General features: G+C 42.5%; 1 protein-coding gene across 1 annotated transcript; it reads right to left on the bottom strand.

The window, feature by feature from the left end:
* Positions 1–11,395: 11,395 nt before the first annotated feature.
* On the bottom strand, positions 11,396–19,068 carry CLDND1 (claudin domain containing 1). Its single transcript, XM_029960706.1, has 5 exons — positions 18,800–19,068; positions 14,549–14,847; positions 13,269–13,376; positions 12,755–12,892; positions 11,396–12,661 (listed from the first exon to the last, which is right to left on the bottom strand). The coding sequence occupies exons 2-5, from the start codon at positions 14,835–14,837 to the stop codon at positions 12,441–12,443; spliced, it is 756 nt and encodes a 251-aa protein (XP_029816566.1). The 5' UTR covers positions 14,838–14,847; positions 18,800–19,068; the 3' UTR covers positions 11,396–12,440.
* Positions 19,069–22,818: the final 3,750 nt, after the last annotated feature.

Raw genomic sequence — 22,818 nt, 5'->3', positions numbered from 1 at the left:
GGACCACAGTGGGTCACCTGGTCCAACCTCACAGCTCAAGCAGGTTCATCCCAGAGCACATTGCACAGGATTGCATTGACAGGTCTTGAATAACTGCAGTGAGGGAGACTCCACAACCTCTCTGATCAGTCTGTTCCAGTACATGGTCACCTGCACAGTAAAGAAGCTCTTCTTCATATTCAGGTGGAAATTCCTGTGCATCAGGTTCTGCCCTTTGTCTCTTCTCCTCTTACTTGGCACCAAGAAGAAGGACCTGGTTCCATCTTCCTGACAACCCCCCTTCAGATACTTACAGACACTGACATTATATACATGTCTCTCCATACTGAGGAGCCCAGGATTGGACACAGCACTCCAGATGCAGCCTCACTAGGGCTGAGTAGAGAGGCAGGATCACCTCCCTCAACCTGCTGGCAATGCTCTTCCTAATACACTCCAGGATACCATTGGCCTTCTTGGCCACAAGAGCACTGCTAACTCAAGGACAGCTTGTTGTCCACCAGGACCCCCAGGTCCTTCTCTGCAGAGCTGCTTTCTGGAGGTCAGCCCTCAGCCTGTACCAGTGCCTGAGGTTATTCTTCCCCAGGTGGAGGACCCTGCATTTGCCTTTGCTGAATTTCAGTTGGTTCCTCTCTGCCCATCTCTCCTGTTGGATCATGTTGAGGTCCTTCTGAAGGGCTGCACAGCCCTCTGGGGTATCAGCCACTCCTCCCAGATTTGTGTTGCCAGTGAACTTGCTGAGAAGGCATCTGTCCCTTCATCCAAGACATTGATGAATAACTGAAACAATACTGGGCCCAGTATTGAACCCTGGGGGACACCACTATTGACCTCCAACTAGACTCTGTGCCATAGGGCACTGCCATTCAGCCAGTTCTCAATCCACCTCATTCTCCACTCACCCACTCCACACTTCCTGAGTTTGCCTATGAGGATGTGAGAGACAGTGTTGAAAGCCTTGCTAAAGCTGAGGTAGACAATACCCACTGCTCTCCCCTCATCCATACAGGTAGTTGCTTCATTGTAGAAGGCAATCAGGTTGGTCAAGCATGATTTACCTTTAGTGAATCCATGCTGACTACTCCTGATCTCCTCCTTCTCATCCATGTGAAAAGAGGTGGCCTCCAGAATGAGGCGCTCCATTACCTTGCCAGGGATTGAGGCAAGGCCGACTGGCCAGTTGGTTACTGGGCTTTATGTACTTCAGGACAAGGATTCTGTCTATTTGCCTAACTTTTACTTTAGAAATACAGGTTATTGTACGTTTTTCTTTTTCTTCAAAAAGAACTTCATAAAGCTCTTCTGGACTGAGTGACACAAGCAGTCTAATTCTTGGAGTAACTTATCCAAAAGTTGTTACTTGTTTTCTTTCCAAAACATTAAGTTTTTCTGCAGCTTTGCTAGAGAAAAGCCAAAATTGCATGCATGCTCTTTCAGTAGCAATTGTTTTGTCTGTAGTTCTACCGAGGTCATCACTTGCCACTTGTTTAGCAAGTTTAACTGTAAATAAATACATCCATCAATCAAAACATATTTCTCAGTAATCGCTATATTCCCTGATATTTTAACCTTTAAATTTTCCTTGGCATTGCAGTTTGGCTTTCCCTGGCAGAGTGATAGTTTGTCCACTGTTTAGTTTAAATTTAGCTTGGCAAGTTTGCTATCCTCTCTTCCACAGCACTGAGCACATCTTCACACATTTCAACCACTGCCAAATTATGTGTTTGGTGCTTTGTTTCCTGTTTGTACAGCGAGTATTTTTTCTGAGACTACTGCTGAATTAATTTTTGCTTATTGGCATTATGTTAATGCCAGATATGACCAAAATCTTGTTTTCTGAGTCATGGCATACTTTCTTTGAAAGAAAGTTTTTCTTTCATGTTCTTCTCTGCATACTTTTTCTGGCTACAGTTACTGTACTTGGCTAGTGAAAGAACATTTCTGAATTTGCATTGCTTACTACCTACACATGCTGAGAGGTGTCAGACCTGATATTTTTCACATGTCTGTAGTAGTGTACTTGTGCATTTACTTTAACTTGTATACTCAGGACTCTGTTGTGCTCGTTGCTCAGGTCTCTCAGTACCATCATACAGAGCTTTAATTGGAAGCCTGATATTAACAGGCTAATGGCAGGGTGCTTTGTGAAAAAAAGTAGGGATTGGAAATGTTCAACTGACTGCCACTTTCCCTTCAGCAATATTTTTGTAACTCTTCATAGGATAATGCCTCAAATGAGGTAAATGTGTCAACCTCAAAGCACTCTGACAATTGACAAAGAAACGTAATCCTAGAGATTAAATGTGTTGGTGCAGTGATCTCTGGGGAGACAGTTCTCTTACTAAGATCTTCTTTGCCTCAAAAACAAACAAAACCTCAAAGCAAAGCAAACCGCACTGAAAACCACAATGTGGTTTCAAAACAAATTCCCTATACCACTGACTCTAGGCAAGCAAAAAAGTCTTGAACTTTCTCCTTATTTTTCTATAAGATTTAGGGAAAGATTTTGAAACAAAATTAACATCTAACACTAAAATCCTAAATTTTTATTTAAAGCCCTTAAATGTGAGAACTGGTCATCAGAGTTGAACTCACACTGTTTCCTTCTAACTTTTGAATACGAGACCTACTCCAATCAGCTTCATATACCCATAGAGCACAAAGTGCACAACACTGCCACACTGGGATGCTAGAAACTTCCTTCAAATGTGATTTTTCCAATTGGACTGGCTCTTCTCTCCATGGGCTTACCTGCTCATGATTTTAATTTTCTCTGCTTGTTTGTTAAATTTTGTCACTGTGAGAAGATTTGTGCAGCATTGGATAACATGAGCTGGGAACAGTTCAAAGAACTCCTCTGGGAGAAGTCAGTCGCTTATTAGAAAGAACTTTCATTAAAATATAAAGACACAGAGAACAAAGTGGAGCTCAAAAATGAAGCATCTCTGATAAGGCATCATGACTTCAGATAGGGCAGAATTTTTTGTTAGAAGAACAGTATGATGAGAAACAAATGAACAATTTGATGAGAAATAAGTATTTCCTATTTTAAAGATAGTTCTGTCTTAGAAATCTGTGACAAGGAAGAGAAATCTATAACAAGGAAGAAATCTTGCTTAACAAACCTCATTTTCAGTGGTAAATTCCAAAGAAGTTTGTGGAGAAACAGCTGATGAGTACTTCCTTGTGAATAAGCTCAATACCATCTCAGAATAGATATGAATGTATCACTAATATGAAGCTGTCTGCTTTCCTGCAAGGTCAGAAGGAATATCAGCTTTATTATTTGCAGTTCAGACTTATTTTCCAAACTTTGCCTTTGTCAAGTTCTATGTCACCTCTATTTTCTGATGCTTTCCTTTGATCCCTTTCATTTCAGCCTGACTCAGCATAAGAAACATCAAAAAGAAGACTCACTGCATATCAAACATCTGCCCTTATTCTGCTATTTATGACAAATTTTTAATGTAACTCCATATGAACTACTTCATCAATGTCCAAGAGACAGCAATTCTGAGCTACAAATAATATGTGTGGTCTCATTTCACCCCTACAGGAAATGCTGTAAGTGGGACAGGAGTATGATGAGATGTATCATGCAGAGTGAATCAGTGCTTCTTCGTTACACCAAGCAACAGACTTTCTTAAAATGCTTCACCAAGGTTCAAAACAGTTACATAAGACCAGATCTGCATGGCATCACTCAGGTGTGTGGGGGATTTCAAGGCTACTCTTTTGTTTGTTCTAAATCCAAGAGGTACAAACCCCAGTGTGTTCATTCAGGCCTTGCAATATCACCTAAAGAAGTCCAAATACCTAATACCTCCCATTCATTGTATAACAGTAACACCACTGATTAAAAAAGAAGGGTAAGAGGACTATGAACTGTAATCTAGACAAAGGACTGTTCTTGCTTAGTAAGCACTCAGATGGCAATGCTGCCTTCAGTGGAGGCACTAACAGAGCCCCTGTCCTCTATGAGGCTCCTTTATAGGAAACAGAATCAGTATGTCAGCAACTCCATCTTGAACTGGCCAATAAATTCTAAAAGGGAAGGAAGGACAATAATCATAAATACATAGGCAGCATAGTTTCCTCAGGTTTGTCTCACTGAGAAACTAGATTAAATAAGCCCCAAACTAAATACATCTCAAACAAATATAATAAACAAAAACTTTAGGAAAAAAACCTATGTAAGTGACTTTTTGGAACACATCTTGAGCCAGTGTCCTAGGCAAAATAAATAACTGGATCTTCACCATATTTCACAACACTCATTTGAGGGTCCATGTTCAGTTACCAGGTTTGGTAATTTGTATTTCATAAATAATTCTGCGACAGATTAAGCCAAGACAGTCCCTCAGAAATGGTGTCACTCAGTAGATGAGCCCTTGGTAAAATGTTTTCCTGAAGACAGCTTGGATGAGGAACAGTGTAATGCTGAAGGGATGGATAATCATCTAGCCAGGATCAAGCACACCTAGACCTAGAATTCTTTTTTCTGTCCATCAGTTTAGTTCTCCTTTACTATGGACTAAGCTGGTTACCTCTTCTCCTATCACCAGTGGATGTGGAGAACTACCAGCCATTTTCTATATCAATTCCCTTTGTAAAAAAATGTTACTTGCCCCACTCAAAGCGTCCTTCCTTCTACATAATGGCTCTGTTGCTCCCTATCTTGTTGGTTATGGTTTCTAAAAATTCTAGAGGTGCTGTTCACTCCTCTCAGGATATCCCCAGCTATCTACAACTTCAACACACAATGTCAGCTAAGGCTGGACATGGTCAAGTGAAAAACAATTATTTCCTGCATCTTTTATGCATATCCCAAGTTATTACATTCCAGAATAGGAATCTACAGAAAACATTACCTTTATCTGAAATTCAACTTCCTGAATCTTCATTATCAGTGACTTACTTTGTTCACTTACTTCTCATTGCTTTAACTAACCCTCCCAACTTTCTATTGGGTCGGGGAACTTGGAATCTCTGACATCTTTGTTGAAAATCTTCCTTTCCAATGAGAAGACAAAGGTGATCCCATAATTTCTAGGAACCCTAGCAGTTAATCTAAAAATTACTGGCAATAAAGGAAAAACCCAGGCTAAATGTATGATACAGCCTCTGAAAATGGGGGGAGAAGTTCTGCATGTACTGTCCTTACCTATAGATCAGAATCTTTGCACTGTGTATGACGGCACCGTTGCAGTTTTCTTTACTGCTCCATCAGTTGATCCCTATTTCCTTGCCAGCTTGTTGAACAAACAATATCCATATATCAAGAAGTTATCAGCCCTCTACTGGCATCTCCTGGGGTGAAGATGACCTGGAGTAGGGAGCATAACAGAAGCAGACAGCCCACACTGTACCATGCAAATCTGCTACTGCAAATTAAGGTCTTATTTCTCATTGTGTAAACACTGGATGTAGAGAGTTTAAACTGCAAACTGGCAGAGCTAACATCATCCAGGCCATGTTAAATAGGGTGCCAGTGCTTTAAAGGCATTCATGGCTGGAGCTGCATGCCCTTACCTGTTCCTCCGCCTCAGCTTCCAGACGCACCCAACTGGGTGTGTAATGGGGATGTGGACAGATTTAAGATTCTCTGCATAGGGCCCAAAGTGCCCCTGGAGTGAGTAGCTAATTTATTTATTGTGGTAAAAGAAGCTATGAAAGAAAGAGAACAGTGTGGGGAGAATCAGTGCAGGAGCTGGGAGAAGAAAGCAAGGAGACACAGAAGGGGGACAAGTCTATCACCTGGATGATGACACTCCTGTCAGCTCACAAAGGTGGCTGAAGGTAAAGCACACTTATCTGCTGCAAAACAGGTTTGACTTCCTCTCCCTGTAAGGCCACACACTTCCTTGTGCTCCCTGCAGGGACAGCCCTGGCTGCCACAGCCTGCATTTCAATCCCCGACCCACAGGGGAATTCACAGTTTGGTCCCTTCTGTCCCTCACGTGGCTGATAGAGTTGTCGCTGTTCCCAGGCACATCTGCAGTGGCTCAAGCAGAATGGTGAAGCTGCTCCAGAACCTGGAACTCACTCTCAAGGGCTGCTCATTTCCCACTGCAGCCTGTCCTGCTCACCAGCTCCTGCTGCCTCACCTCACAGTTCAGCGATGGGAAGATGGGGTGACTCTGCCAGCAGCATCTGCTACTGACACCACTCGTGACATCCTCGTCATTTGTGATGGAACTCCAAGACCTTTAGCGAACCCAAGCAGTTCCAGCACTGGGCAGACACTGAGGCTTTACACCGCCACTGCTGTTGTTCTGTGTGGAAGTAAACATCAAAATGCAAATCAAAGCTAGCTGCTTAAATGGGTCACTTCAGTACAGGACAAAAGGGATTTGTTTGCAAAAGAAACTACTGCAACAGCCCCGCAAAACGCTCAGAAAGCAGAGCTGATTTTGTAGTGAAGACAAACCGCACCCCTTTCTCAATCAAAGCAATTTAATGAGGGCTGGAGAAATGACTAAAGTCACTGGGACTGCAAAATCACCCACACAAGCAGTTTGTTTAAATTAGGGAATTAGCCGTGGGTAAGTGAGGACGGTCCAGTGCAGGACTGAGACCCAGAAAGGATTTGGAGAGGCTGTGAAACCAGTTCTCCAGCATCTGCCATCAAAATCACCAGCAGGCAGGAAGGCTCTGTCGCAGTTGAGACATCACAGAAAATTAGCACTGGCTCTGCCACTCCAGCACACTCCTGATCTCACCCAGCCAGTGCTCCAAAACACACCAGCTTGGTGATTAACTGGTGGATTCAATCAACAATGAAATCAACATCACTGTAAGCACTTCAGGTGGTCAGCTTTGGTGCTCTCAGTGTGTTTGTCACAGGCAAATCCTCTGAAAATGAGGGAAGTTCTCAGTGAATTTACATGGAAACCACTAAATGTAAAAAGGTATTGTCACGGTGACTTGGCCAACAGTGTCAGCTACCTGGCTCTCGAGAGAAATCTCCCCAAAAAATCAAATTAGCTAAAGGTACAAGCTGTACTTGGCCTCCGAGGAAGGAAAAAAAATCATAATTCACTGCAGTGCTGATTCTGTTGCTCAGTCCAAGAGTACCTACACTGATGGCACACTGCAGTTGGACAGTGCTGGGAAAGGCTCCAAATCACACTCGCCTGACACAGAGCAAAGGACACTCAATACTAACAGAGCTAATGCAACTCCCCACAGCTGAGCTGCCACGGGCAGGCATCCTCTTTGCAAACATCAATCTAAAAAATATAATATTCTAAAATCTTTTAATGTAAGAGACACTTCAAAAGAGGCAAATGAAAGATGTGAGAAAGCTGAAAAAAAACCCAACTTTTTTTAGGAGAATTCTGATTAAGTAATAATTAACTTTCATTAAACAAAAGATTCTAGTTTTCTTGAAGATTTCCAATCTTCATCTCAGAAAATCCCAGGCTACAGAGATGCTTGAATCCTCTGCAAAAGTCATCTTCACCTTTGTCTGTACACAGAAAGCATGGAGCAGACACATCTGACAATCATTGCTCTAATCTGATCAATAAATAAAAATACTGGTTATTTTTAAAAGGGGAGACTTTAGAAGGAAGGAGGAGACAGAGGAGTGGGACACATTAATACTTCCAGATTTTTTTCAGTGCTCATCATCTGTATAAAGATTTGGCAAGTATTAGTAGGCAGACAGGCGCTTGCTAAGTGTTGATTTTGCACATGCCTGCTATTGCCATATCCAGATACCTACATAGTCTTCCAGTGACAGAGTATCCACCCTTCCACTGTCATATATCTGAACTGCAACTTGAACAAAGGCTTCATTTTGCACTCTGTAGTCCTGAAAGCTGTAGTTTAAAAATATAGGGCAATATTCTACAGCAATAGAAGAGTTAGCAGTAAACATGCAAAGTTTTGATCCTTTCCTATTAGAAACCAGGTTATAAAGAAGTAGCACAAACTCCAGCTATTCCTGAGGAAATGGAGAAAAAAAAAAGCAGCTTCAAGATGTTATCCTCTCAGTTGAGACACACAATCCACTTGAGCAGGAAATACACACAGATGGGGTGGACAATCAGTCCCAGATGTACCGATGACAAGCTGCTGACATTTCAGAATTTCCCTTTGAATAGCAGGTACTGGCTGAATACACAGCAAGGCTAGAGCATAGAGAAAGAGCTTTTCCGAAGTCATTGCCTTGAATCACTGAATAGCAGCACTGCAGGAGACTGACTTCCAGCTGGTACATAACTTGGTGCCAACAGTAAGTGACAAAGAACAGAAAAAAACCAAACAAACCCCCCCCCCAACAATGCAAACACCTTTCTCAAAAACCACTTCAGATCATTTTAGATCTGGAGAGATTCATTATTACCAAAGCAAGAAGACTGCAACAGATCTGGCTGGGAAGGCCCACCTGGCCAGCACATGGTCCAGAAGGAAAACTACTTCAACACACGGTTTCTGCCAGGTCGATTTAGAAGGGCCCCTTGAGTCATCTAGGAATCTCCTATTACTTGCACCCACAACATATTATTCCTTTTGAAGTGGCAAACTGTCTCCTTTACACAACAAAGCAACTTTTGGTGTCTGCTCTTTGTTGCTTCTTTATTAAAGAAAATGGGATGGACCATTCTCCTGTTTTCAGTGATCTCTCCTCTAATACAAGCAGGAGCTGTCCTTACAATCACAATAATAAAACCCCTCTTTGCAGCTTCATTGACCAGTCCCTTCTCAGAATGGTTTGGAGCAGGGGGAGAGAACAGGGAAAACATCGACTTGAGGAAAAGAATAAGAGGCTGCTACCTAAACTAAAAACTTAATTGCTCTGTGCAGCTTTCTGCTAGTCCTGCTTTCCCAGAGGTTTCACAGTGTCATCAGCAAAACAAACCCAGGCCTGTGAAGAAGGACAGTGTCATATAAAGGCATGTTTGAAAGGCAAATGCAGCTTGCTCACCTCAGATTTGGGGGACAGGACCTTTATGAGCTTCTCATAAGCACAAGAGGAGAATTCACCCACTTTCTTATGCTGCCACTGTGATGGTGCTGTGAGTGGGGAGGAAGGTACCTGTGGTGAAGGAGCAGCAGCTGGCCCTTGCTATGCTACTCAGTATCACGCAGGGAATTCACGCTGGAGTCCTGGGAGTTTGCTCCCATGCAGTGCCAAGAGTCCTCAGTTCTCACACTTAGAATCTGACTGGATTCCTCCTCCTCCTCTTTTGCTTCTCCTTTTCCTTTGATATGCCTTCTCTTCACTTTCACTGGCCCATACAAGAATGTTACAGATGTGTGCCTTTTTCTCTGTGATCGCATACACACAAGAACATCCCTTTTTTTCACCCGTTTTCATATAACTGCATATATCTGCCTCATCCCTATTTTCATATGACTGTATATCTGCCTCATCCCTATCTCCAGCACTGAACCAGTATCAGTAAACATCTCACATGGTCAGACCACAAAATACCAAGGAACACAAATCAGCCTTTGATCTCACCACTTTCTTCCCCAGTGGTAGCACTTGTGCCTGCATTTGCACATATGTATGTGACCACAAACATATACACACAGCTCAAGATCCTCTTGAATGCAGCCTCTGAACCTGGCATGAGGCTCTGACAGTGGGAAGGGCCTGTGCCACTGGGTCAAGAGCTCAATCATTATCTGTTAGTGTGCTTAATCATCTCTCTTCTACAGAATTACTCTGTCCTCGGTATCTCCTCTGACATCTCCTCGCTGTTCTGTCCTCCAACGCCATTTACTGGACCCAAGCCAGCAGTCTAAGAACTCTTCTTGCTCCCTTTACACCCAGAGCAAAGCACATGGGTACAAAGGAAAATACTGATACACAGATCCACCATCCCAGAAAACAGACCAGCCTCCTATCTAGGTGAAATGTGCCTCTCACCAAGATCCACTCTGATGAAGAAATCTTTACACAAGAGTGAAACAGAAAAAAAACCACCAGACCTGAAAGGTGACCCTCTTTTTAGTTAAAATGGTCCAAACTAAGGCTCAATTAAAGCCTCTTCATTTCTGGGAAGAAAGAAACAGAAACATTTATCTTAGGCACAGACACAAGCAGGCAATCTTGGTTTTGCTGATACTTAAAATGATCAAGAAAGGATTGACAGCATCTCTAACATTCCCTTTTTTCCCCATAGTAATCCTTCTTTTGGAAACAAGAAAGTTAGCATTTGAAAACCGAGATTTACAATTCAGAAAAATAAGCATCTGATACAAGAAGAGAGAACGAGGGCACAGGATTTCCATTGCTCAGATCAAAATCACTCAATACGATTATTCTGCCAGCTCCTGAAAAAAAGACAAAACCCCACAAACCGTATTAGATAAAAACATCAGCAGTGTTTCCTCTCCAACTGCAGAATAACAACTCCAGTCCCTTTGACCCAAGCTGAGGTTTGCATGCCCTAGTAATTCTGGCACATGAGGAAAACCAGCAGTTAGGCCTTATCTAAATCAGAGATAATTACACTGAAAAAGCACCATATCAGTACAGATCAGCAGCACAGATTTTCATTTACTCTCAGTTACAGCACAAAAGTATCACATCCCCTCTCACAATGTTACACCTGGCTCAGGCATTGCAGAGAGGGAAAGAAGCTGCTTAAGGAGGAAAAGTGAAAAATTGCTCCAAACCAGGATAAAGAGGATTATCTTGAATGGCCTGTCACTGCTTTTTCAGTTATCTTTGTTTTCATCATCATCCTTGTTTTACTTTGTAAAGATTCCAATGATGATAACAAAAGAAGTAGGTTGATTCCTATCACACACTTCAGGAAAAAAAAAAAAGATACAAGCAGATATACCTGATCTTCAAGGAAATCATGACAAGGGCTGTTTGCTGACCCAGCAAACACAGCCTGGGTAGAAACATTTACTGCAAAAAAAAAGAAAAAAGGCACAAAACAAAACAGAAAAACAGCCATGAGATAAAAGTGCCTGTATCTGTGTCACTGTCATCAAAGTGTCTCACAGAATCCTTGCCATAACAGACTTACTCTTTTTGTCAGGATTTATTTCTCAGGATTTATTTCTCCTAACACATACTTCTTATATTAAGCATGGAGTAAGGAAACGAGGAGTTAAGGCCTCAGAATTAAACAGTTTAGTCTTGGAACATTGTTTTCTCGATATGACACATCACCCAGTCTGGCTAGAGTTGCAGTAATTTAGAAGAAATATGTGCAGTTGTGAACTAATTAGAATTTATGGGGTGTTGTGCCCCCCAGTGATGAGGAGAAGAAAATTTAAAATTAATAGAAGCCCAAATCTAATATCTTTGTTTCTGGTGACATTTCCCTTAAAACAGAGAGTTATCTACACATTGGCTTTACTTTCCCTAGGCACAATTCATTTTAGATCATTCCCTACCTTCCCATTAGATTCACGCAACGCTGAAAATTTCTGGTTTTTTAGTTTTTATTATTTCATTTAAACATTAGGTTTTGGGCAAGATAGGAAAAGAGCAGCACCTTTTAAAAAAAACCTGATGTGTGTTATATAGGACAAACAGGTGAGATTTAAAAAAAGTTAAGTTTATATATGTACATATACACACATACACTAAACCAAATTAAAACCAAAAAAACTTGTGAGGAGGTCATTTTCAACAGGAGAGAAGAAAGCCTTATTTCACAGCAAGCAAAAGCACCACAAGTTAAGATTAGAGTGCACAATCACATGTAGTGCAGATACCAAACTAGCCTGGGTCCTGGAAGCAGTGTAGCTAGAGCAGCACAGAGCTCCACGAGGGCTGTCTTATCCCACTCCTTGGCAGAAGCAAGTGCAGAGCCTGCACTCAGGAGGGTGTGCTGTGCAGGCACTCCCACAGCTGGCTGCTCTGCCTCCATCAGTTTTGGCAGACACCACAAGATGTAGCAAACCAGTGAGAACAGGAGACCCCGAGCTAAGCTACAGACTGACTTAGCTACAGTATTTCCTTAACGGAGGTTTCTGAGTTCCCCCATGTCTCTTGGGTGCTCCCTTGTAGGTACTGCCTGCTTGGGTCACACAGCAGACAGCTCCTGATTATTTATTATTTGTGCACAGAAGTGCCCATTCTTGCCTACCTGCACCCTTTCCTATCTCTCTTTCACCCCACAACACCACTTCTATTTCCTCCAGGCTGACAGGGTAATAAAATTAGGAAGGGGCATGTACACCTAACTAAGGGGAATTGTCAACAACCAATGAAGCTTAAAAAATAATAGCAATTCTTAAAAAAACCCAATTAAAAAACCTGTCCAAGTTCTGCAGACTTCTGGCAGAGTTTGGTAATTTAGCCCAGAGGTCTTTGTCTTCAGGGCCCACAGGCTAAATTGTCTCCACTGGCAAGAAGCATGCAGTACACGATAAAATTCTGACTAAAAGAAAAAAGTAGTACAGGTTGGGAGGAGAGGAGGCTCTAACATGAAAACCCCAAAGTGCGGCAGCAGCACTTATGCTACCCGGTAGGCTTTCAAGAGGGTGAACTCCTTCCTGTTGGTGCGAGCTGCCCAGATGAAAAGAGCAGCTGCCATGAACTGCAAAGGTGCCGACACACAGGCGAGGCAGAAGGACCAGCCAAATTCACCCCTCACGTCATCAGGCAGAGGCAGCTTCTTGTGGAGCAGCTCAATCCCAGCTACGTAGCAGCCAACGAGGCCCAGCGTACAAAGCCCTGGGGAAGGAAGCGGCAAAGCACAATGAGCTCACCCCTGTAGAGCTCTGGTGGGCACAGTGAGCCTTGGGAGGAGGATGGCAGGACAACTACCTGCTAGGAAATGCAGGACTCCAGTGGCAATGGCTGGGTAAAGGCTGCGACAGGCACAGGCACAGAGCCCAATCAGAGCCCCAAAGCACATGAGGCCGATGCTGACAAAGGGAAGGAGAAACTGCAGTCGCCAGAGATCTGAAAGAAACACACAGGACAAGTTTGCTGAAGATGTGCTAGAAACTGATCTTCTCCCACCATCTTACATTGCCTTCTACCCATGCTGCTGCTTCTTCACGAGATATTCTACATTCATAGCTAAAAAGGACCAAAGGCTCCACTGAAGTAGAAATAACTTAATTTGTTAACTCCCAAGTTCCTGTACTGCATTCATGGGCAAAGCCTTTGCTAACACATCTACATTTTACTTTCAAACTTTGATCTACTGCCTGTGCTACTGTAAAAAATAAATGCAGAGCAAGACACAGCAGCTTTCCTTACTAGTGACTGTATTTGAGAAGCATCTTTTTTTTTTATCCTACTTGTTTATCTGCCAGAAGTGAAAGACACTTACAAGTCCGATTCAAATCTGTGCCACTATTGTGATTTCCAGGCTCAATGTACTTTTCCATAAACTGATCAGAGAGGGAAAAACTGATGCAGTTTGTAGTCATGTCGTTTTCTGGGAGGGAAAAAAGAAAAAGTTACTATTAGGTGTCTTCCCTTCTCTCTCCCCCCACCTTTCAAATCCTCCTTTCCCAATCATTTGAGCTGGGAAGCTCTTGAAGAGTTCTATTGAGAGAAAAAAATTGTGTCTCAAAACAGATCTGTAGATGCCTTACTATGATGTAGTTAGCATTCAAACATGCAGCATCTTCAGGCTTACCTGGGTTACCCACAAAACTGTTCCATGCTTGACAGAGTGGGAAAGAAATGTGGCATATGATGTTCAACTATGCTGCCACACATTCTTGTGCTCAGAGTCCCTTAAATAAGCTGTGCTTATCTCCATGTGCAGAATATGGTCTCATACTAAACATTTAATTCAAAAATAGGATAGAAAGAACTATTTAAAGAACAGGAAATATTTACTTCTTTACACTAAGTTTCTCCCTTTTTACATCTCGGTTAGATTTTGCTTTGAGAATACTACTGAGCAAAGCTTGTTTAAATGTCTTCCAAAATAAGTATTTTCCTGAGAGGAAAAAAAAAAAAAGAATTTCACGTTTTTTCTTTAGAAAATGTTGTTGAAGGTACATTTTTAAGAGGGTTCAAAATGAAGGGCTTCACACACACAAAATAAGTACACAAAATCTACTTTGAAGCAATTAAAATAAAATTGTTTACCACACCTATTTCCCCCAACCATTGTGAAAAATATTACTAGTATTTCAGTCTGTATCCACTCATATCTAAAATGTGCTGATGCAATGGTAGGATATTTGCGACACACAAACAAAGTGAATGACTAGCTAAAGGAGTGAGTTCCTCCTTGACAAAGTGGTATCTTTATTCCACTGCTGGATCCCAGGATCTCTCCTAAAAAGACAGTGACTGGTACAGCAGCTGTAACTGTATCCTAAGCTGGACAGCTGATGCAAAATAAAAATCAAGCCGTGTAAGACTAAATTTAGATCAAGTATGATGTGTCAAATCCAGAATCTGCAGTAGCGACAGCCACAGACCATTTTGCCTGTTGCTCCTTTAAAAATCTGGACTGTCTTTATTAAACAAACAAACAAACAAAACATAAGCTAGCCTTCTGGAGGAATAAAGTGGCACAAATATGTTCTGAGGAAGTTAGCACATACCACCCCAGGCAAGCTAGGGAAGTGTTAATTGCTCTGGAGATACCTGGTGGGCTGTACCAGTGAGAGTTTTTGGGTACAGTGATGCACCTCCGCCACAGTCCAACCGTGCCGTTGCACCGGAAGAGCGCATCTGTGTAGGTCTTCTCATCTGCATCTTTGCTGAAAAACTCCTCCCAGATGCTTCTACCAGCTTCACTAACATTCTCAGCTGGGGACAGGGTGTGGTATTCGTACCAGAAGTCGGTGCCAATGGAAGCTGCCATGTAGATGGTGGAGATGAGGCTGAGCACACAGGCGATCACCAGTGCTGTGGCAAACCGGTTATCCATCATGGCGCCCTTCCTGTGGCACGGGAAGAGAGTGACAAGTGAGCAACTCTTCTGATGGCACATATAAAGTTATCTTAGCTGGGTCAAACTCATCGCATCATCCCTCTTTTATGCAATGTCCTGTCAGGATACCCATGTCTTCCTCTTCCAACATGCTGGAATCAAAGAACACTGAGCAAATCTACAGTACTGGCCAGCACACATCGGATCTGCGAGTTCAAAGTATGGATAATATCCCAGAGAGTGTGCTCTCCCAGCCACACTGCACTAGTGGCTCTCTCTGAAAGAGCGACTGACAGAGCAACACCAACTCCATCCCCAAAGCAGATGGCACAGCTCGCTGCCATTTGTGATCCTGATTGTAAGGAACGTCAGAGAATCCATCCACAGTGTCCAGGCAGAAGACTTATCTTTCCTTAGGCGATTACCAAGGGTAGAAGTTATTTTTAGCCTGCCACCCCATACGGCTTTCACAGCTTGTGTTTACAGCAAAGATAAGAACCACAGGCATGCCAAAAAAGCTCTTCCAGACTGTTCACTAGAGCCAGCCATGCCAAAGCACTGGAATGCCTTTAGGGAAGCAGAGAAATGCATCCAGGCACTAGAGACAGAACATGAAGGAAGAACTGAAAGACAGATTCGAAGTTATGGTAAATGGTGCACTAATGCCACAATACATATTGTGATGTTTCTGAAGAACTACAGCAATGCAGGAGGGTGCCCTGCTCCATGGGAATAAGGTGATAAAACTGAAAGGTCTCCATATGCTCCCACAAGGACTTTGCTCTGCCTCCTTCTATTAGGGGTCATTCATGCCCTCCTTTGCAGGGCTGTGTTCACAAACAGCATGGATTCAGGGTGAAAGGAGGCATGGGAAAATACAAATACCACACACTTATGACAATATTGTGACTTTAATGAGCAAGTGATTGGTAACACATGAAATGTTTTGCAGATAATGCAATGCACCAGACGAATCCTCTCAGATGCCTGTTGTTCTCATGCAATTTCTGGGCTTGATTAAATTTATGGATTACTATGAATCAGGCTTGATGCACTAGCCAGAAGGGGAAAAAAAAAAAATCAATGGAAGCTAACTTGGCAGCTAGGCCGGTGGCAGGAGCTACTATCTAATCAGCTCTTGTCTATTGCTTGCTCTACCTCCCTTCTCCCACATACTTTGATCAAAATATTTTGGTCTAGTTTCTTTTCAAGTGACTGAACCGCAAGTGGAAACAGCAAGTGCCTTAAAACCCAACATTCTCAAGGAAAGACGCCAGTGCTCAAGTCAGACCTGCCAGTAAGAAATTCTGAACTAAGAAACGAGGTGCAAATTAAAACAGGGAGTTTCAAAGGCATCAGTGTTTGCTGTTAACAATACCATTCTTTTTCTTTTTCCTTCCATCTGTTCCTCTGTTTATCTGAAACTGGCTAACAAGGAGAAATTATGTGTACCCATATCATTCCCTATGCTCCATTTGCATATTAAATGAGGCACACTCTTTGTAATATCCATCTTTGAACTGCATCCTTAGCAACAAGCACGAATAGAACTGATTTTTGGTGAACTGACAAGAAGCACCCATTTAAAATACTGCAAAGTTTGCATACCACAACTGCACTTAAATAATAATCCACAAGCTGTGAACTTTTATAAGCTAACTTAAATACTGAGAGGAAGAACACATCGTATCCAGGCTTATTTATCCAGAAAACACACAATCAAGACCAGACTTGGAAGCAAATTCTCTGTGCAGTGTTTAATTCTTGGTTACGTACTTCCATTCTCTTCTGATATCCCAGCATCTAGCTCAAGGAACACAGGGTGTGGGATAAGCAGGACAGGGAGAGAGCACGTTGCTGCATAGATCTGGCCTCACCAGTCACCCACCACTGAATTTACTGAGGGATCCCCTCCCCTTCACAAACATCTCACGAAGCAAACAGGGCATGTGGCACCTCCACGGCCAAAGCTCCTGCCCAGCCCAGCTCAGAGCTGAGCAGATTCTCCAGGAACCCACTCTCACAGCAAGCAGCAGAACAGGCTGGTGAGCAGGCTGGTCTGGATTTTCCACTCTATTGCAGTCACATTCACTGCAAGAGGAACCCTCTGCAACAGACTCCTCTCTTTAGAAAGTGCTCTCTCTGGGTGGAAGGATCACAAGAACCTACAAGCTCCATCCTCAGAGTGGTGTCTAACAAAAAAGAACGTAAACAGGACATTACTGGGCCACTGATCTGCTGTTACTGCCTCTCAATACAAATGCTTATAATAACAAAGCCCTATCAACTTTGTGCCTAACATACTTACTCAAAAATCTTACTTTCAGATACAAATCCCTGCTGCCAGATGCAGAACACTGCTGCTGGAAATGCCCCCATCAGACCACCATTAAAACACGACCACATCCTTCTGACCAGCCTCCTCTGTGCTGGCATACTGTGGACTTGGCAGAGCCGATGCCAGTTGGTAACCAAGAACAGATCATAAGCAAAATGAAGGGTTAATCACCAAACAGTAAATTAAAGCACTGCCCAGTGTTCATTAGTCACTTGCTCAAAGGGATGTGGCAATCTACTGACGTTCAATCCCTGTAATGTAACTCCAGGCATAGGCAGAGAGCAGCTAATGGGGCTACAGACCCCAAAATCTAGTGGGTGGCTTCGTGTGGCATTTGTCCCAAAAAACACATGCAGATTTTCAGTATGGACAAGACAGTGCAAAGGCATGAGCACACCCCCAATTCCTTACAACAAAGGTCCCCTCAATGCTTCTGCCTAACATTTCAACTGCTTACAGAAAAGATTAAGAACTCCACAACACTTCAGGCAAATTTTGAACTAGTTTTTCCTGCCACAGTCTATGTAGCAGACTTGACTACCCTGCCCATTCACTGTGTATATCCAATGCATCTTCATGTACAGCAGACACATTCCCACTTAAATGAAGTGTCCTTTTAAAAGGCAGAACCCTCTGCCCAGCCCCAGGCAGAGCTCAATGGCAGTCGCAAGCACAGTCAGTAAGAAATAGTTACCAGAGAAGACCATGAAGAAGGACACTGCACGTTCACAGGATTATGCCACACTTTGCAAAAGGTTCTGTACAGAACAATGTGTAGGTGGTGCTTTGGAATAAACTTACTTACGAAAAAATAACATTACTGCCAAAGATGACATGAATTATAAAGACATAAAGGTTGATTACAAATAAAAATATTTTGTCTTTACAGGCTGTCAGCAAGACCCTTCATTGTTTTACAGAAGGTTTGTTCATATAGCACTGCCAGCACATTTTACTCTAACAGCAGAGGCTATTTCAAACAAGTCATGGCTGCAACTAAGCTATGCAACGAATCTAAGACAACATAAGGCAGTTGTAAACAGGCAGAAGTGCTTCACATGATATCGTAACTATTAAAGAAGCAAGACGTAAAAATTGTAAAAGTCCACCTCACAAAGAGAAGGCAAAGGCCAAACCGGCAGCAACATTCAAAGGAATGACTGGATGCACGCACTTCAGGGGGGGGGAACAAAGGGGGCAAGTCAGTAGAGTTGAAAGAGAAAAAATATGGAACAGAACGAAAACAAGTATTCTGGCAAAAAATCAACTTAAGACTGAAGAATGGACAGCTTTTGTAAGAAGTTACTGTACCATGGCAGAAGGGAATACAAAAACATGAGGATTTTTATCTTGTTACTGTGGCCACTCCTTTCAGCCAACAGTGGGCCACCACATTCAAAAATCTCCTGTTACGTGACATCACCAAAGAGGGAGGCTGCGTCCACTGGCATTCTCTCGGGAAACATGCTTGCAATCTGACTGCTCTTTAGGAAAAGGGATTAGGGAGAAGGCCTACAAGAAGGTGTAAATACGGTGAGAGGGCTGGTAACAGCACCGAACAGGATCATCCTTTTCATATGGGCAACGGAAGGTTAGGAAAGATTGCTACCAAACACTTTTTTACCTTCGGCGGTCCTCAGGAATCCCTCAGGACACGCAGCTCCAATGATTCCAGGTGGCTTCAGAGGCAAAGCGTTGGTTGTAACCTGTGGCCAGCAGAGAGCACGAAACGCAAACTTCCCTTCTGCCCCGACTGTGCCATTCATTCAGCTCCTTCCACGCCACCAGCTCACAACAAGTGATCTAGAAGCAGAGAGCAAACCGAATGGTTTGGAGACAATTACTTAACTCCGAAATTACTTAACGGACACCTCTCAGTGCTATTCATTAAGGAAAAAAATATGAAGGGGAGGGAAAAATGACTCGAAAAGATCTAGGGTTTTTCACCACCTGCTGCACCAGGGCCAGCCCAGCGCGGGGCCGAGCTGGCCGGGCATCTCCACTGGGCGCGACCACCCGGGGGCTCGGGCCTCACAAGGCGTACAGCCCCGCGCGGGGGGGCGGCAAGCCGCGCGCGGGCAGCCACGCGAGGAAGCGCCCGATCCCCGACCCCTTCTGCCCCGTCCGGCATCCGCCAGGAAACAGCCGCTCCCAGAACCCACCGTCCGCGCGCACCGCCGCTCCGCTCGCACCCCCCGGGACCGGCCAGCGGCCCGCTTCCGCCCCCACGCCCGCCCGCGCGGGGCACCCTGGGCCATGTAGTTCTGCCGCCCCCTTCCGGAGGTGCCGGGCGGCGGCTCCACCACCGCGCCCGGCAGCCCATTCCCGCATCCAGCCCCTTTTCTGTGGAGAAATTCCTCCTCGTGTCCGTCCTAAACCTCTCCAGGTGCAGCCTGGGGCTGTGTCTTCTTGTTCTGTCGCTAGTTACCTGGGAGAAGAGGTCGACCCCCACCTGGCTACAACCTCCTTTCTATTTATTTCTATTTTGCTTGAGTGCTTGTAAAAAATGGAAGGACTTGGGAAAACACCAAGTAAAGAAAAAAAAAGAAATTCAGTAAAAATTGCAAAAATTTGTCAACACTGGTTCCACACCCCAAACTGGACATTTCCCTGGTACATGAACCCACTCGAATTGCAAGAGTTTAACAACTCCCCTGGCCGAGAGATCACCCCACCCAGTTTAGATTTTACAAACCACCAAACTAGCAAACAAATACTCAGAAAAAACCAGAAATATCCCAGGTTTTCACGCCACTGAGGACCTTCTGGGGAATTATCCCAACCAACTCCTCCATCGGAACAGCGAGGAAGTGTTTTTGAAACAATGTAAGAAGTTAGAATGGCAAAGGTGAAAGTGGTGATAGAAGAAACTTCTCTGACTTGGTGCAAAAAAAGATTTTTTAATTAAAAAAAAGTACTAGAAGTAATATTATACTAAAGAAACCTCTGTCTATACACCCCACCTTTCCAGACCAAGGAACAGACTGTCTCACCAACACCTCATGATGTAACTGTCTGCAAGGATGTATTTTGGGGTCTGACTGGGGTTTATTCTAGACTCCAAAATACTTACCGTCTTTATAGAGGGTCTGGAAGAAAGCATAGCATTGTTGATAAACCTCACAGATGACACAAGGCCTGAGGGATGGGTAAATAATGACATGGAGAGGGCACTGGTACAGGGTGACCTGATCATTTCGCAGCTGGGGCAAGCAAACATGCGTTTCAATAAGGTCAGCGATGAGCTCATTAATTTAAAAGCAACGACTGGAGGCTCACTGACATGAGACTTTATCCTGGGAAGCACAAAATGAAAAGGAAAAATGTTGGTGAATTACCAACTGCCAAGATAGTGCTGTGGCCAAAAAACCCCTAACTTTCCTGCAAACTCAGATGTATAAACTGAGAAATAACAGGGAGGAAAGAAGTTGTATCACATCTGGAGTTGCTGGTGGGTGCTGAAATAGCATGTCTAGTTTCAACATGTTAATACAGTAGAGATAAACCTAAAAAGGTATGTGAAAATCACTGAGCAATTAGAAAACCTCTCTCAATGAAATATATCACAGAAGGTCAGTCAATTTAATTTATAGAAGAGGAGTTTATTTAAGGAGTTAATTTATTGAACTAAGGAATTGCAACACCATAAAATACATGTAAAGGGAATAGGGAAGAAAAAAATCAGTAGCAATTCTTTCTGTATACCTGACAAAACGATCAGAGATTGAAGCTAGAAAATGTTAAAAGGAAAAAACAAAACCTGTCCGTATTCTAAGCCATAGGATAATTGGAACCATTTACTGTAAATCACAGTGAATTATCTAACATTGGCAAGTCTACAGGTTTTTCTCCTAAACGATCTAATTTTGTAAAAATGAGAATCAATTCTGGAAAATTTTGTAGCCATTGCTATTTTTGTTATTAAATTAAATTACAGTGGCCTCTTCTTTTTCATAATGTGCCCTGATCAATATGAATTGTGCAGCTGCTCAAAAGCATCCAGAGGGAAGAGATGTGTTTTCATTTTCATTTTATTTATTTAAATTCAAATAATCCCTCCAGATTTCACTTGGATTATTTTTTTTTTCTGGAAAAATACCCTCCCATATTTTATGAGTAACCCAATAAAAACATTACAAATGAATGCACAGGGTCATTCCTTGCCAACAACAATCTTTTTTCTTTTTCTCTTTTTTTCACACTACTTCAGTTTGCCTCAGCAGAACCATTGGCCAATCAGTTTAGTCACAGAACAGGATCATTTGGGAAGGTTATAAAAGTAAAAGTTTGCTTTAGTGTGCAGAAACAGTGGTAGTTTGCACAGGAAAGTGTGAAAAGAATAATGCTGAGGGCTATAGCTTAAATGTTGTTCCTGCTTTTGGTAAAAGTGAAGTTTCTTCGATAGAAGACCTGGATCATGTGCATTAGTAAGTCCTCAGGCAGTGACAGACAGTTTAACATCAGAGTGCTGCAAGGAAGACAAACAAACCCCCAGTATGTTGCAAAAAAACCCAAACTGTTTAGTACAAAATTTTTGTCATTTTTCTTCTCACAGTCTAAGGAAATAAGTAAGTATTTGTAGGAGGTGGCACCATCTGTATTAAATGAAGCTGATATAGGATGAGAAGAGAAAAAAACCCTTCGTATACCACATTCACTTCAGGAGGTACTGATTCAGATCTGAAAAAGGTGTTCAAAAGTCTGTCTTTTTTCTAATGCTTCTTGTTAATTTACAAGATATTGCATCTCTCAACAAATATTCTTTCTGTAATAACAAAAAGGGCAGTTTTAGTTTTTGTGTTTTAGGCACTTAGCCAGAGGGAGCAGAAAATCCCATGGATTCGTCTCAGACTTCCTTATACAGTTTCTGCCTTCTTTATTTTTCCTACTGTGGCACAGAACACAGTAGGATAAGAAAATCCTACTATAATTATAATTTTCACAGAGAGAAGATCTTCTAGATGCACTTCCTACAAATACTATGAATAGCAGTGGTGCATTTTAATTATACTCACTTACGTCCATGCTCTGCAAACCTTTTTATCATGCACCCCATCCGTAAAAACTTTGTCAGCAGGCACCCCTCTAATATGTATATATTTTTTTAGAATTATATAAATGTACTACTGTACCAATAGATTATGTAAATTATAAAACATATAGAAAAATATAAATTAAAAAATGATGAGATAATAAATATTTCAAAATTAAGTGTACAAAAAATATCTTCTTCCTGCACTGCATTTTGTAGACCACTACTCTCAGCATGGAACTATTTCAATGTCTCAATGGCCGTGATTTTACCTGAATTGGTTCCAGCCTCTCCTCTTTGTTGAGGGGTGAATCTTCTGTTCGTTATCATTCACTGGTCACCTCTGAGCCTGCCTTCAACTGGTTATGGCATAGTAGGGCAGTTTCAGCCAATTAAGTGTGTTTTTTGGATTGTTTTTTTAATTAGGTCTGCAAATCTCTATTCCTTACGTATTTTTGAAGCACAATCATTTAGAAACTACTACACTTTCTTTTACAGCCAAATGAATCTCTTTCCTTCTCAGCATTTATCATCATTAATAATTTACAGACTCACAGCTTATTTTATCGAGATGCCTGTACTTGTATAAATGTGCATATACAAGCTGGAAT

The sequence above is a fragment of the Manacus vitellinus genome, unplaced genomic scaffold (assembly GCF_001715985.3).
Source record: "Manacus vitellinus isolate BGI_N305 unplaced genomic scaffold, ASM171598v3 scaffold_28_pilon, whole genome shotgun sequence".
NCBI lineage: Eukaryota > Metazoa > Chordata > Aves > Passeriformes > Pipridae > Manacus > Manacus vitellinus.
This window is presented reverse-complemented; position numbering and strand designations above follow the sequence as displayed.

What these genes read in the sequence shown, in the direction of transcription:
- CLDND1 (XM_029960706.1), bottom strand. Translation starts at nt 14,837, where the DNA reads ATGATGGATAACCGGTTTGCCACAGCACTGGTGATCGCCTGTGTGCTC. An exon ending in TCACTGGTACAGCCCACCAG is followed by an intron (nt 13,377 to 14,548) that starts GTATCTCCAGAG and finishes TTTCCCTCCCAG; the next exon opens with AAAACGACATGACTACAAAC. An exon ending in CACAGATTTGAATCGGACTT is followed by an intron (nt 12,893 to 13,268) that starts GTAAGTGTCTTT and finishes TGTTTCTTTCAG; the next exon opens with ATCTCTGGCGACTGCAGTTT.